Here is a 15,652-nt window from a genome sequence, read left to right on the forward strand (position 1 = left end):
TGCGTTGCAGATTCTGTGGCGGATCTGCCCAAAATTGGCATTAAATTGATGCGGACTAGCCGCTGCATATTGAGGTGAAGTATTTCCCTTCTCTCTATCAGTGCAGGATAGAGAGAAGGGACAGTACTTTCCCTAGTAAAAGTAAAAGAATTTCATACTTACCGGCCGTTGTCTTGGTGACGCGTCCCTCTTTCGGCATCCAGCCCGACCTCCCTGGATGACGCGGCAGTCCATGTGACCGCTGCAGCCTGTGATTGGCTGCAGCCATCACTTAGACTGAAACGTCATCCTGGGAAACCGGACTGGAGGAAGAAGCAGGGAGTTCTCGGTAAGTATGAACTTCTATTTTTTTTTACAGATTGCTGTATATTGTGATCGGAAGTCACTGTCCAGGGTGCTGAAACAGTTACTGCCGATCGTTTAACTCTTTCAGCACCCTGGACAGTGACTATTTACTGACGTCGCCTAGCAACGCTCCCGTAATTACGGGTGCACACACATAGTCACCCGTAATTACGGGTGCACACACGTAGTCACCCGTAATTATGGGAGCCCCATTGACTTCCTCAGTCTGGCTGTAGACCTAGAAATACACATAGGTCCAGCCAGAATGAAGAAATGTCAAGTGAAAAAACCAATACGCTCCGCAGCACACATAACATCTACGGACTTCATTGCGGAACTTAGAATCTCCATTGAAGTCAATGGAGAAATTCCGCAATGAGTCCGCAAACAGTCCGCCACACCTCCGTAACAACCATTGTATGCTGCGGACACCAAAGTCCGCACAGCAGCCTATGCTCCGCAGCGGAATTTTCCGCATCGTCTAAACGAACACTACTAAAAAGCAGTGGAAGGCAATGGAGAAACGGGTCTGCTGCGGATTAACGCTGCGGAGTGTCTGCAGTGGAATTCCAGAGCAATTCCGCTACGTGGGGCCTTGCCCTTAGTGTAAGTTAACTAGTAGCAGATTTGTTGAGGACATTTCACATTCATCTGAATGGGGTTGTTTCTGTAGCAGGTGCATGGAATTCTGCAAGTTTCATTCAGATGAACGTACCTGATTTTCAACAAATCTGCCACATGTGAACTCACTCTTAGGCCTCAAGAACACGTCAGTGAAATTCCTCAGTGTGCTGTTTTTTTTTAATGGACAGCACACTGGCCCTTTTATTTCTATGGGGTCATGCACACATCTGTTTTTTTTTCTTTGCGGATCCGTGTGTCCGTTCTGAAAATGATAGAACAGTTCTTATTCCTGTCCATTTTTACGAATCAGTCTCGGCCACTACGAACCGCACACGAAAGCCAACCATGTGCGGTCTGTGTTTTGCGGATAAGTGATTTGCCGCCGTATAAAGGGCCACGTATGTGTGTTTGAGGCCTTAGGGGCACTTATTGATTGAACAGGAAAAAAACTAAATTGCATAAAACTCATAAAATTAAAAAAAATAATTGCATCTCAAATATCATCCTTATTAGAAAATACAAATCCATGAATCAGTATGTAAATGCACAGCAACCCAAATCCCAAGCTAACACACAACCCACCCTTAAAAAAAAAAACTCTTACTAGGGAGTAGTGTTCTCAAACAATATAACACTATACTAAATATATAATACAAATTTAAGAAAAAAACACATGCACACCAAGATGTTGGGGTTCTGGCAGGGTCGGCTCCAGGTTTATGTGGAAAGACTGATGCATCTGCTTTCTCTTGTATCCACTCCTGTGTTTGGCTAAAAAACCTGAGCCAAAAACTGCCACAAATACTGCAACAAAACTGTGTGTGTGATTCTAGCCTTATGAGGTATTGATTTCTGTGAGCCTAGTGGTAGTTTTTTTAGGTGACATTTTACAATACACATACGTAAGCGGTTAATTTATATTAACTATTATTTAGAAGAAGAAAAATGTACTTTATTTACACCATTTATCAATTATTATAAGACCTCCTTCACACACTATTTTTTTGAGTGTTTTAAAATACTTATAAAAAAAAAACCGCCTTGAATTTCAAACGTTTTTCTTGGCTTATTTGCAAGCATTTTGGAGTTTTTTTTTTTATTAGGTAACATTTTAAGCCTTTGCTTTTAATAGGGTGTTTTTTGGAGTCCCATAGAGAAGCCGATTGGAAAAAGTCAGGATAAAAAACACCTAACCCAGAGCATGCTGCATTTGAAAGAAAATGACCACAAAAACGCCACAAAGAAAAACGCTTTGTATTTCACTATAGACTTTAAAGTAACATCTGGCTACGTGTTTTAGACCTAAAAAAAGTCTTGAAAATTTACAACCAAAGCGCCAAAAAAACCAGCAAGATGGCGTTTGTGAATCCAGTCTAAATGATGTGTCAACTGTATTATACCTGTTGTTACGGTTATATGTCTATGTTATTTATTGTTGTGTGATCTATAATTAAAAACGTGTATTTAAAAAAGTATTTACTGTATTTTTTGGCAGTTATTTTTTTTAAACATGAACTTTACCGGAAGAAAAATTACATTTTACATTAGGGAATTTTTACTTTTCATCTTTTTTTTCTTCTAACTATAATACTGGCATGTCTCTATATACCAGAACAGTGTGCCTGTGGATAATAAATAATAATAAATGCATATGCCATGTGTTTCAAGCGCTTTTAAAGGTGTTTTTTCCATCTGGTTTTGGTGTCATTTTTTATTAAATGTGATTTTGTACATGCATTTTTTCAAGAGCTTTTGAAGTTCTATAAAGATTGTGTAATAGAGACTACACTGAACATAAATACAAGGTAGACAGCAGCAGTGGGCCCCTGAATTTGGCAAAACTTGCGGGATGCTGATGCAGAGGCTTAAAAAACACGTTGCGTAAAAAAAAAAAAGCGTCAGGTCAATTCTTTTGTGCGTAAAACGTGCTAAAAACGTGCCCAATTCCCATAGTCAATGGGAGTCCTAATTACGCGGGAAAAAAACCAAGGAGAAAGCGCGCACAAAACACTACGAAAACCTCTGTAGTTTAAAATCGCATTACAAAAATGCTAGCGTATTTGACACATACACATAGTTGTTTTTTTGAGCGCCGTGTGAACAAGTCCTTAAAATGTGGGGATGATTTGGGAGGGGAATTCTCAGTTTGTTTTTGCAGTAGTATTTCATCTTTGACTTTGGAATTTTTATTACTAAAATGTATTTTATATTTGTTTTCTTTACCTTTTGTGGTGCGTAAAGGGTACAGTGAAACATTAAATCTCCAAAAGGAAGGAAAGGTGTAAAGAAAAGTCTGATGCTTTTCTTTTTTTTTTCTGTCCACTTCTGTGTTAGGGAGGATTTACCTGAACAGGATATATGTCCGTGCAACGCGCGTGATTTTCGCACGGACCTATATTAGTCTATGGGGCCGTGCAGATAGTCCGTGATTTTTACGCAGTGGGCGTCCGCTGTGTAAAACTCACGACATGTCCTATATTATATATATACCATATGTAGTTTTCGTTGCGGAAACCTTGTCGGATACCGCGGTAAAAAACAGCCAAAATCACCTCCCATTGATTTCAATGTGGGCCAAAGCGTTTTTTCCCCCGCTCACGGGGAAAAGAAAAAAAAAAGCACCTTGCCCTTTCTTCGGGTGTCTCCGTCTCTCACCTCCCAGTGACATCAATGGGAGGCAGAAAGAATAGTTTTCGCAGCGTTTTTTGCCCGTGACGCTCAATGGCCGAAACCCGAAAATCGCGGCAAACGGCGGGCAGGCATGTCAAAATCTGCCTCAAAATTCCAGATGGTAGAGGTAGATTTTTCTGCCTGCAAAAAAACTCAATGTTCCTTCTACAGACATACTGTATAAACAGCTTTTAATTTGATGTTTAGAAAACATATTCAAGTTATTTTAGCTCTAACTCGGTCTGCTCCTGCAGCTAACAGAGCAGGGAGGAAGTAAAGGTCCGGAGTAATTCAAGCCTCCTCCTATTGCCGCCCTATATTGAAATAAATGCAGTGTGCAGTCTGCAAGTGAATGAAGCTAATAAACAGTATAGAGCACAATTTAAAATTCTAGATGAGGAACTTGGATTTACTTAGGTGCGTATCCTAAGGGATTTTTAGGTAGATAACTACAGGTATGCTTTTGCTTCTTCTACCAGTATACCTCTATGCCTAATTTTTTTGTTATACAGTTTGGAAACACCATCTACGTTTTTTATCTTTTTTTATTGGTGGCATGTGTTTTACCTTGAGATTTGGGTTGCTGATGGTTTACATTAGTCCATAAATATGTGCTTTCCCAATATAATTTTATCAAGTTGAATGTTGCTACTTATTGCATTGTGTGATTGTGAGAGTTACAGCTATTGCTCAACATCTTAATACTAAATATTGATTGTGGACATGTTATGTAGGTTTACGCTAGCATTTTAATAGATTTTAAGGTTAGAGTTGAAAAGTAAAAGCTTTGTAAATCCCGTATTTCTAAAGTTTTATTATCTTGCATAAGAATTTCCAATTTCAAGACTGACTGTTGTTGGACTGTACTTTATAGGAGTAAATTATTACAAAGCAAGTTTGGTTTCGCCTTTATTTTTTTTTTACAACTTTTCTGCTGTCTACTATTGACTTTGGGCTGACACTGAGGGTGTTCCCTTGGAGTTGACCAGTCTCGTTTTAACACCTGGCTTTACTAAACTGGTGTTCTGTTACATTATTCCAGTTTTCTGGGAATAGATGTAGGTCTTTCTGTGGTGTAAACATTTAGAATAAACTTGGCATAAGTTGTGTGAGAATTTGATGTTACTGCTCAGAACATTGGTGAGAACTAATGGTCAGAAAATGTGTTCTTCAAACCTTTAATAGACATACCCACTTCTATATTCACGGATATGTGGGCGCCCACATTCATACCATTTGTGGTTGCTGTTTTATATTCTATACTACAAACATTTGTAGTAAAATTCATTATGAACCTATTTGTTTTTAATCTACCTCACATGTGTTTGCTATATTTGTGTAGGGAAAATGGTAAAAAAATTAATTCTACTGACAGACTTATTATTGGCTATAGGATGGAATGGGACATCAAGTCAAGAGAAGCTTACTCTGTTCCTCATCTTTCCAAGACACTTAGAAATGGAATCTTAAGTCGGAGATGCTTGTACAGTGTCTAATTTCTAAGCAACTACACAAGATGAAATTCTGGTCAAGCTATAAGGAGCATCTATAATGGTTTTACAGAACTAAAGTATACCGTCACATAGCCAACTCTTGGATGTCGTTGGCGAGACAAGTTTAAGTTGGAGGAGTTAAGCTAAATATGAAACCTATCCTAGCATCTTCACATAACTGTACAACAGAAAAGACTAGTTATATATAGCTTCTATGAAATTTAGTCTCTACAAAACGATTTTGCTGGTTTTATATTAATTTACGCAACAAGCACCAACATAATATATGACATTAAAGAGGCTCTGTCACCAGATTTTGCAACCCCTATCTGCTATTGCAGCAGATCGGCGCTGCAATGTAGATTACAGTAACGTTTTTATTTTTAAAAAACGAGCATTTTTGGCCAAGTTATGACCATTTTTGTATTTATGCAAATGAGGCTTTCAAAAGTACAACTGGGCGTGTTGAAAAGTAAAAGTCCAAGTGGGCGTGCATTATGTGCGTACATCGGGGCGTTTTTACTACTTTTACTAGCTGGGCGTTCTGACGAGAAGTATCATCCACTCCTCTTCAGAACGCCCAGCTTCTGCCAGATCACGCTGTGACGTCACTTCCCCAGGTCCTGCATCGTGTCAGACGAGCGAGGACACATCGGCACCAGAGGCTACAGTTAATTCTGCAGCAGCATCAGCGTTTGCAGGTAAGTAGCTACATCGACTTACCTGCAAACGCCGATGCTGCTGCAGAATCATCTGTAGCCTCTGGTGCCGATGTGTCCTCGCTCGTCTGACACGATGCAGGACCTGGGGAAGTGACGTCACAGCGTGATCTGCCAGAAGCTGGGCGTTCTGAAGAGAAGTGGATGATACTTCTCGTCAGAACGCCCAGCTAGTAAAAGAAGTAAAAACGCCCCGATGTACGCACATAATACACGCCCAGTTGTACTTTTACTTTTCAACACGCCCAGTTGTACTTTTGCAAGCCTCATTTGCATAAATACAAAAATGGCCATAACTTGGCCAAAAATGCTCGTTTTTTAAAAATAAAAACGTTACTGTAATCTACATTGCAGCGCCTATCTGCTGCAATAGGAGATAGGGGTTGCAAAATCTGGTGACAGAGCCTCTTTAATGACTACTGTAAAATAGCAGACAACACAATTGATATTTTCTTTTTATAATCCCTTCCACTATATAAAGAAAAAGCAATGGATTATAGTTAAATGTAATAAATTACAACAAAGTGTAAAAAGTTATATTATTAAATCAGGGTTCACCTATCATGAAAACCCCTTTTTTTCAATGAAGCCAGCCCAATTATCAGTTAATCGCTGCAGGCCCGCCTTCTGAAATCGCAGGTGAACAGCTGATGTCTGTGGGGAAGTTGTGGATGGCCATACATTCAACCTTCATGTAAAATGGGGTGTTACATGCCAACCATGTAAAACGTGGTCGCGTCGAATCCGCGAATGTAAGAACTGCTCTTTATTTTCAGTTTTCTCCTCTGGCTAATAGTGTGTCTCCCAGGCGAAGGACATGACATCCATATGTCCTACTAGGGCATATGAATAGAGGTTGTCTTATTAGGACAACCCCCTTGAATATGCTATATAACTGCAGTATTGTGGTGATTATTTGACACCCATCAAGGCTCTTATACATTATATTTTGAATATATTATAGTCATCTAAAATATTGGGTAAATATTTGACAACCCCAAAAGTAGTATATGTCATATTAACAAAGAAATTAAACACACTAGAAATTTTATTTTAAAATAAATATACCTTCACATGATCTCCCATCAGGGGTTATAGTAAATCCTTGGTCACAGATACAGTGAAATGAACCAGCAGTGTTGAGACATTCTCCATTTGGAGAGCAAAGTTCTGGATTTTCACACTCATTGACATCTAAAAAAAGTCAAACAATAATATTATGTTCATGACATTCAATTGAAATTCTGTCATGATCATGTGATGGACACTCAGGTGCTGGAATCATTAGGTGACACAACTCTGATACATACTGTAACTTTATCACATGGCTATGGACAGAATTTTATCCACTGGAATTAAATAATGAACGTTCCTACTTTATAACAAACAGAGCTCTTTAAAACTGAGGATTTAATACAGAAATTATTTTGGAGAATTGTAACAATTAAAAAAACAAAACCAGACAACCACTTTAATCTACAGTTTTGTTTCTGGGTGGAATGAGGCAGAGCATAAAATTTCCCACAATTTTAGATTTAAATGTTGGGAGGTATGGCTGATCTTCTGCTGCCCAAAAACATAACATAATAAAAGACTCCCAGGACTCATGAAACGCAAATGCAATATTGACCACAATAAACAACCAATCAACAGATACTACAGTTTAACCCTAATGTACTTCCTAGAGGACCACTGGAAGGAGCCCTGCATGCCAAGGTCTGGAAGCAGATCAGTGTCCAGTGGTAGAAATAATCAGGTAGGAGGGTAAAAATAGCAAGAGTAGTCAGTCCAGGTTTGATACTCAGATAAGCGGCAACCGTTTGTAGAATAAGACAGAGACATGGTCAGAAAACAATCCAAGTTTGGTACACAGATAAGCAGCAACAGTTTGAAGCATAAGGCAGAGACATGGTCCGAAACAATCCTAGTTCGGTACACAGATAAGCAGCATCAGTTTGTAGAGTAAGGCAGCAAGAAACTAGACAAGAGACAGGAAGTGCAAGGGTCAGTCTTATATAGGAAGCCAAAAGGGTGAGACTAATTAGGTAATTAAGGCAATGAATCTTAAGAGGCAAAAGTCAAGAGAAGCCAGGCAATAGATTCAGCATTAGAACTGTCCAGCAACACCAATAGCTCAACTAGAAGAGTCGCAGCCTGAGATGAAGAAGTTTCTGGGTTTGAATGCTGATACCGGAACTCTTTATGATTAATCTAAATATGGTTTGTTAATCTGGCAGAATTTTTTTTATTAAAAATCTTGACATGACAAGATGGAAAACAACCAGTTATACATGATTTAACTAAAATTGAGAGAAATCCTACAACGATTACACCAACTGCCTGTACAGAGCAGTCAGCAATACATATCTCTGCTGTATGTAGAGGCAGGCAGCATTATTTGGAGCAAGCCAATCAACATTTATATTGCTGTACCTGTTGCTGTTGGCTACAATATTCAATACAGACCTTTGTCTCTCTATGGTAACAGGCTACAAAAAAACCCTGTGCAGTCTGATCCTGCAGACATACTCCTTTAATCTCCCTCCTTCTTCTCATAAAAATATATTCAGTATGTTAGTTGAAGAAGGGGACCCACAGAAGGGACTATAAATGCAGGATAGGACTATACTGGATTTAGTTGCAATCTGTAACCATGGAGACACATACTTCTTCACAAGAGCTGTAGACACAAAGAGGTAGGATATGTTTAATCAAAGGTTTTTGCAACGTTGCTTCATTTTTTTTTTATTTCACAAGCATTGTAGCATTAAAAAATGGCTTCAAAAGTGTTCTTACCCTTTAAAAACTATTTGGTCTGTTCATTATTACAAACACAATACATGACTTTAAAGATCCATTTAATTTCAGGCGATATTCTTTCAAATATTAGTTTATTTGACTGTTGGAACATTATTTAATTTCCCAATGTACTTTCATAAAATATTGCTGTGTTATGTCTTTTTCAGCTTGGCTTGCGCAATGTAAACTTATCCCAATATTAATTTAATTCCTCTCCGCAAAGCTGCAAGGTTTCTGTTTTCCATAGCTTTACTATACCTTGACACCTTCTTCCATCTATGAGCAGGAAGCCATCTGGACAAACGCATGTATACGACCCATCCGTATTGTAACAGCTTCCTCCTCCCTGGCAGGCTTCATCCTGTTCCTGGCATTCATCTATGTCTGCAATCAAAATTTTGGCAAACAGATCAATTATTTTGTGATCGGGTGGCCCATTTTTTTGAAACCACATTACTCTCTAGCTTGATGGAATATAATTACTTTCTTGAATCTCAAAGAACAGAACACAGAGAAGTTGACTTTAGTAAATTGTACACTTGTATATGACTATTTCTAGTAATCTTCGGAGTATTCATGACGCATATTTTAACTTGGCTCTAGACAGAACTCCAGACTTCAAATATGTGAACAGTCCTTGGTAGAAGCTGCCATGTAAATCTAACTATAATTTCTGCAATGGAAAGCACATTTTCCATCAACACAGGCAGGATACCTATATTTACATTTTCTAAGTCAGCTATAGAAATTTTTAAAAATAATAATTAGAAGAATGAATCATTAATCAATGGTCAAGTGTTAAATTTATTGGAAAACTTAACATTCATTAAGTTTAGGAGCGGTAGAAGTTGTACCCAGACCCTTGAGCCAACGGGAGAGGGGGTCTAAAGGCCCCTCTTCTACATAAGAAGACACCAGTATTATAAATGGCACATGCATAGTATTCAGGATGACTTTTCATCGGTACCCTGCTTGAAATTGTATTTTTTATCATGGCATACAATACCAAAAACAAACATGCATGCTTTTCTTTTTTATATAGCGGGAAAATGACAAATAAAGAATTTATAAAAAAATAATAATAAATGGCACACGGTAAGAAGGGGTTCCATTACAGATTCCAGTACTGAGTTTTCTATCTATATAAAGGCAAAAACGACTTCAAATTAACTTCTAACTGCTCATATCTGTACTGTAATGGTATAATACGCATTTGGTTAAAAAAAACATAAATGCCCATCTACTGTAGCAATTGTATCCTTTATACGTTTATGCCAGAATTAGCATTTTTCTATTATTTGTTTCTAACCCCTAATGCTTCTTATCATGTGTAACTTTACTGTACACTTTATATTAGTATTAGTAATACTATTACTATTGTTTTGCTCTTGATTATGTTTTTGAGCTGCCTCTGTTTACCTGAAAGGTTGCTTCTATAGTTTTATGCTACACAGTGGTGCCTTGTCTAACATGAATGCCTAAATACATTTGTGAAGCACATCACCTATATTGGAGTGCTGACTTTTTCTTTGGTTCATATAGTATGTTCTGGTGGTTAGGATGTTTGGGCATGTGGGTTTATGCAGCTATTGTAACCCAAGTCAATCATTGGAGAGAGTGCTGCCTGACTCCCTTTACTTTTGTTAGGTTTCAATGCAACAACTCGAACATACAGATGTAGCAGAATTTATCTTGACTCTGATAACTTGCTGCAGAGTGATATGACACAACAAAAGCCATTGAAAAAGTCAGTGAAAAAGTAAGTTAAAGTTTCTTGCCACTGTGTATTCAAAGGGGTTGTCCACTGCCGGGCAACTGATGACCTATACACCGGATAGGTCATTAGTATATCATCGGTACGTGTCTGACACCCGGACCTCACACCCGGACCCTTTGCCGATCAGCTGCTGTGGCTGCCTGCAGGCACCGAATGTTATTGCACAGTATGCAATGTACAAAGCCGGAAGCAGTTGGCTCCATACATTTGCATAGCGCTCGGGCTGCCAAACTGCAGCTCTGCTCCTATTCACTTCAGCCCGGCCGCTATTCCGTGGCCGGAGCCATTTGCTTCCGGCATGGATATCCGGTGCCCGGAGGCAGCCGGAGCAGCTGATCGGTGCGGGGTCCGGGTGTCGGACCCCCACCGATCATATACTGATGACCTATCCGGTGAATAGGTCATTAGTTGTCTGGTAGTGGACAACACCTTTAATGTGTTAAGAGTCAAGATAAAGATGGCTACATCTGTACTGCTCCAGTTGGCCATCTTTGGCACAAAATGTTAGTGTAAAAGTATACTAGTGCATAGTAGCATAAGAGAAGAAAGTCTAACATGCTCAGCAAGTAATGCCACATATATTAGTGGAGTGCACCATTTTGCTACATTTTGTGCTTTTTTTTTTTTTTTTTGAAATGCAAGCCCCCTATAATTCTATTGATAAACCTCCCATAAGTAAAGAAAACTGGTGCAGACTATATTTTTTTTGTTGTAAAAGTTGTGCAAAAAAAATGTCACCTGCATGTGCGCTATATTTACACAATATTTGCACTTTGCTAGAACATTTATTTTACAGCTTTGCATTTTACTGCTGACCTTTATTGCCATGTTCTATGTAAAAAAAAAACTCCATGAAGGATTTTTGGCACATATATGCTAATATTTAGTCCGTGTGCCAAATTGACTTAGCACAAGGTGCAGGCAGAAGGTCTTGTCATTTATTTCCTTTCGGAGGCATTTATATGCCTATCCCTGCACAAAAACACCCCTGCACCTTCCACATGGAGGACATATTTTCGCTCCTTATAGTAATTGTGTAAGAGTATAATGCTACTAAAGTAGTAAAGCTGATTTTAGCGCTCAATAAAAAAAAAAAGATTCTAATTAAATCATAAACTAGTAAGTGTCAATTTTATCTTTTATTTATAAAGTGTTAATATTGTATTTAAAACAGTTCTTAGTTACATGGTAATGCTGCTCTCATATTCACACAACAGTCCTTAGAATGTAAGACCGCAGACCGCACAATGAGCATTGAGATTAAAGAGAGAGAGTCATAAAAGGATTTTGTGATGATGTTTGTTTTACATAATTCATCTGTCATTGCAGAAAACACACGGGAAATGAGAAGGAGCGCGCCATCAATGCCCCACAAGCAGCTGTTTATAATATGTTTTCTGTCTGTTTTCATTAGACATCATATGTACAATGGTGAAAATCTGTGTAATGTTAAGCTCATTGCTGGGAGACATTGCGGCCTTTTGTTTTACTTTTCATCCATTTGTTAATGTAAACCTTCCATATGTTTTCAGATTTTCAAAGTGATCCCAATGTAAGCGAGAATGTTTCAGAAAAACTAGTATGTATGAATCACTGAACTGTGTTATACAACAATTTTTTTTAGATATTTCAAGCATTTATGATGGCAATGAAGAACAACTGTGTGTTATAATCCGGAGCCAAAAGATTAGTTACATTCATGACAACAGTTCAAAATCTGATTAAAATTTAATCTTAGTACTAAACACGATGCAACACTGGCGGCCGCCGATCACCGTTATCCTGCTTCCCCTGGCGGCCACCAGCGTCTGTTACCTCAGTGCCGGCGTCTCTCTCCTCCCCGTGGAAGCTGGCGTGTACTGTTCCCACTTGTTGCTCGCTCCTGTAGGGTGCACGTGCGCCCGGTGACCTCTTAAAGGGCCAGCAAACGCACCACTAAAACCTTCCCTAGCCTATCCCTGTGCACCCTGACCTACTTAATCCGTCCTGCCCTCCTTCCTGAGCAATGTTGTGTCTACCCATGTTCGTTTAGCAAATGGTCCCTTGGTTGTATCCTGTGTTCCTGTATCCTGTTTCCAGTAACCCGTATCTAGTAATTGGGTTTGTTCCAGTGCAAAGTCTAGTGGCGGATGTGAGTGCACCATCTGTACTCGATGTACGTGCCAGCCCGTGGGCCACGGACGACTACACTTCATCTGTGCCAAGTGTCTGCCAAGGCAAGAGCCTGCCATGCCAAGGGACTGCCAAATCTACTATCCAGGTACTTTTGTCCTAAAAACTATCATTGACTATTGTTTGGCCAGATACTACTTTGCTACGGTGGAGCGGCCTAGTGAATCCACATACCCCACGATCATTACACAACATAATTCCCTTACATTGTGTTTTCAACAAACAGCTAACTGTAGACCAGTGTTCCCTAAGAAGCGGTTCAGGAGATATACTGTATATACTGTATGTGACTCTCGGACCCCTGTATGCGACTCCCCAGGTTTTGGCAGCTGCAGAACTAAGGAAATGTCATAGCATTACTGAAATTAATGATAAGAACCACTTCACTTTCACTGGGCTACTAGGTCAGGGGGACCATATAAACAGATAGCTGGCATTCTGGTTAGGGCTCTCAGACTAGATTTTGCACTAGCACAGTATCACTGCTACCTGGATTTCTACACACGGATGTTTCAGTTTAGTTGATTCTCATTATCAATTGGCTGTAAATTGGTAATATGTTATTAATTTTGTTTTCTGTCATATTTTGTCCTTATTTTTTATTTTCTGTAATATCTAACGTAGCTCATCACCACCTGTTGTATCAAAATGTGGCACTTGAGCTAAATGTGTTTTTAAATGAGGAACAGACTATGGTCTATTGTCAAACTAGATCCCATAGGCAGAAGGCATTAAAAAAACACAGTAGCAAAAATATCAACTAAATACAGATCAGTGTTCCCCAACCAACAACTCAGGAGCTGTATGTGGCTCTGGGGCAACCTCTATGTGGCTTCCCAGTTGTTGTAGTCATGATTTTAAACCAATGACACAGGGGATGTCATATCACTATTGGAACTTGGCACCAGTGTTAATACCATATGACTTAGAGTTGACACCAGGCTAAAAGCTACTATATCACTGTCACTGAGCTACTGGGGAGATGAGGTGTGCAGATGTTACTCCATTAGGCAATTGACGTTTAAGCAATTCAGTAATAAACATGAAAAAGATTTATTTGGAGTTAGAGCACTACTGTATATCCTACAAAAAGGAGCCAGAAGTAGAAGAGTATACAAGGCTACTGGCAAAAAAAGCAGTGTAGATATCTGTTGCATGACCAATATGGAGTTCATAAAGGAATTTTACCATTCTTAAGGCAAACTGGACTGTGCCTTATTAGTTAATATGGTCTTCCTCGGGATCAACCATGGCTTATACAGAAAGCAAAATACTTGAAAAACATATGTCTTTCTAACTATAACGACAGCATTTATTAGGTTATTCGGCTGGGGGGAGGCACATGAGATACAGGCACATGTTAAGAGTCGAATTGTATTAAGGGATCGAGAGCTAAATCCTACCTTCACATTGGTCCCCAGCAGCAGATAACTTGTAGCCATCTTTACATATACATGTGAAAGATCCCCTGGTATTCCTGCAGTGACCATATCCACATAGACTTGTGTCTTGACACTCATCAATATCTGTAGATAAGGAAATAAAACAGTAGTTACTGAAAACAGGTTTTCTGGTGATATAGATATATTCCACTTTTGCTAAGTGCATATAGGTATTCAAAAATAAATATTCAAAAATAAAGAGACAGCACTCCAGGGAAAACGGTGAAAAAGGTGATGTGTTTATTCACCCCATAGGCAGGCAACGTTTCGATCCGTCACAATGGGATCTTTGTCAAGTCAAGGCTTGACAAAAATCCCATTGAGACGGATCGAAACGTTGCCTGCCTATGGGGTGAATAAACACATCACGTTTTTCACTGTTTTCCCTGGAGTGCTGTCTCTTTATTTTTGAATACTTATACTGACAAGGGTTTCTAGCCTCAACCCAGGAGGCCTGCACCCACTGCTGGTCACTGGCATGTCCACTTTTGTCTGGTTGTTAAAGGGGTCGTATCAAATTAGAAAATGGGCTTTGCCATTTTCCCAGAAACCCCGCTCATCTCCATGAAAGTTAACCTAGAATTTTTGATTATTTTGTTTCATGATATCACATACCACCCTTAAAAATTAGCAATTCTCATATTTGACATGGTCATGCCCTAAGAATATTTGAAGCTGTCCTTAGTTTGGAAATTGTACCCCAAGGTTGGTAAGCTTTGAGTATGACTAGATTGCTCAATAGTCTTCCAAATAACTGTGTTTTTAATATTCCACACTCAACCTGCTATCTTGTGTCTGCATTGTTTTGATCCTATAATTCTTCCAGGGTTTTTAATATATAGTTACATTAAATGTATATCATGTTATCATATATTAAAGAATCAGATATTGGAATACCTACCATCACATCTATCCCTAGCTGGACTCAACTGATATCCTTGGTTGCAGGAACACAAAAAGGAACCTTCAATGTTTTGGCATCTGCCATTCAGGCATAAATTACCCAGTTTACATTCATCAATGTCTGTAAAAGAATACATTATAAAACAATAGTTATTTATATATATTATCCATGTCTCATAAAAACAAATCTAAATTGTAAAGTGATATCCTAGATCTCAGAGAACATATTATATAAATCCTTAAACAAATGTTAGAAGACCTTATAAGAACTGCTCCATGGGATAAGGATAAGACCATATGCTGTATGCAAAGCAGCAACGGTCTCTCCATTTATTGACCAAGAGGGATCACTTGATAAGCACCATGACTTCTTTATAAGAAAAATACCACAGAGCTAGTCATGTGGTTTTTCTTGGCCAATAAGCTAAGGCGGTAGTGCTCTCTTATGGCCTCCTGATAAGGAGCTTAGGGACCATTGTATGGGTGCAATCTCTAGCTTATTAGGACATCTGGAGACTATAAATTAAACAGGTCTAAATCAACTATTACATTTAAATATATATATATATATATATATATATATATATATATATAAAATCTATTTTACACTCATTTTCATTATGTGTATACAATGCATTCGGAAAGTCCTCAGACCCTTTCAATTTTTTCACATTTTGTTTTGTTGAGGGCTTGTGCTAAAATAAAATA

General features: G+C 38.7%; 1 protein-coding gene across 2 annotated transcripts in view; it reads right to left on the bottom strand.

Annotated features, from left to right (window-relative positions):
• Positions 1–15,652, bottom strand: part of LTBP1 (latent transforming growth factor beta binding protein 1) — a 380,067-nt gene that overhangs the window by 62,376 nt on the left and 302,039 nt on the right. For both annotated transcript variants that reach the window (XM_075862823.1, XM_075862821.1), the window contains 4 exons: positions 14,943–15,065; positions 14,003–14,125; positions 8,909–9,034; positions 6,920–7,045 (listed from right to left, as the gene is read on the bottom strand). In XM_075862823.1, coding sequence (XP_075718938.1) covers positions 6,920–7,045; positions 8,909–9,034; positions 14,003–14,125; positions 14,943–15,065 — 498 coding nt within the window. The remainder of the gene's footprint in view (positions 1–6,919; positions 7,046–8,908; positions 9,035–14,002; positions 14,126–14,942; positions 15,066–15,652) is intronic.

Source organism: Rhinoderma darwinii, chromosome 4 (assembly GCF_050947455.1).
Source record: "Rhinoderma darwinii isolate aRhiDar2 chromosome 4, aRhiDar2.hap1, whole genome shotgun sequence".
Lineage (NCBI taxonomy): Eukaryota > Metazoa > Chordata > Amphibia > Anura > Rhinodermatidae > Rhinoderma > Rhinoderma darwinii.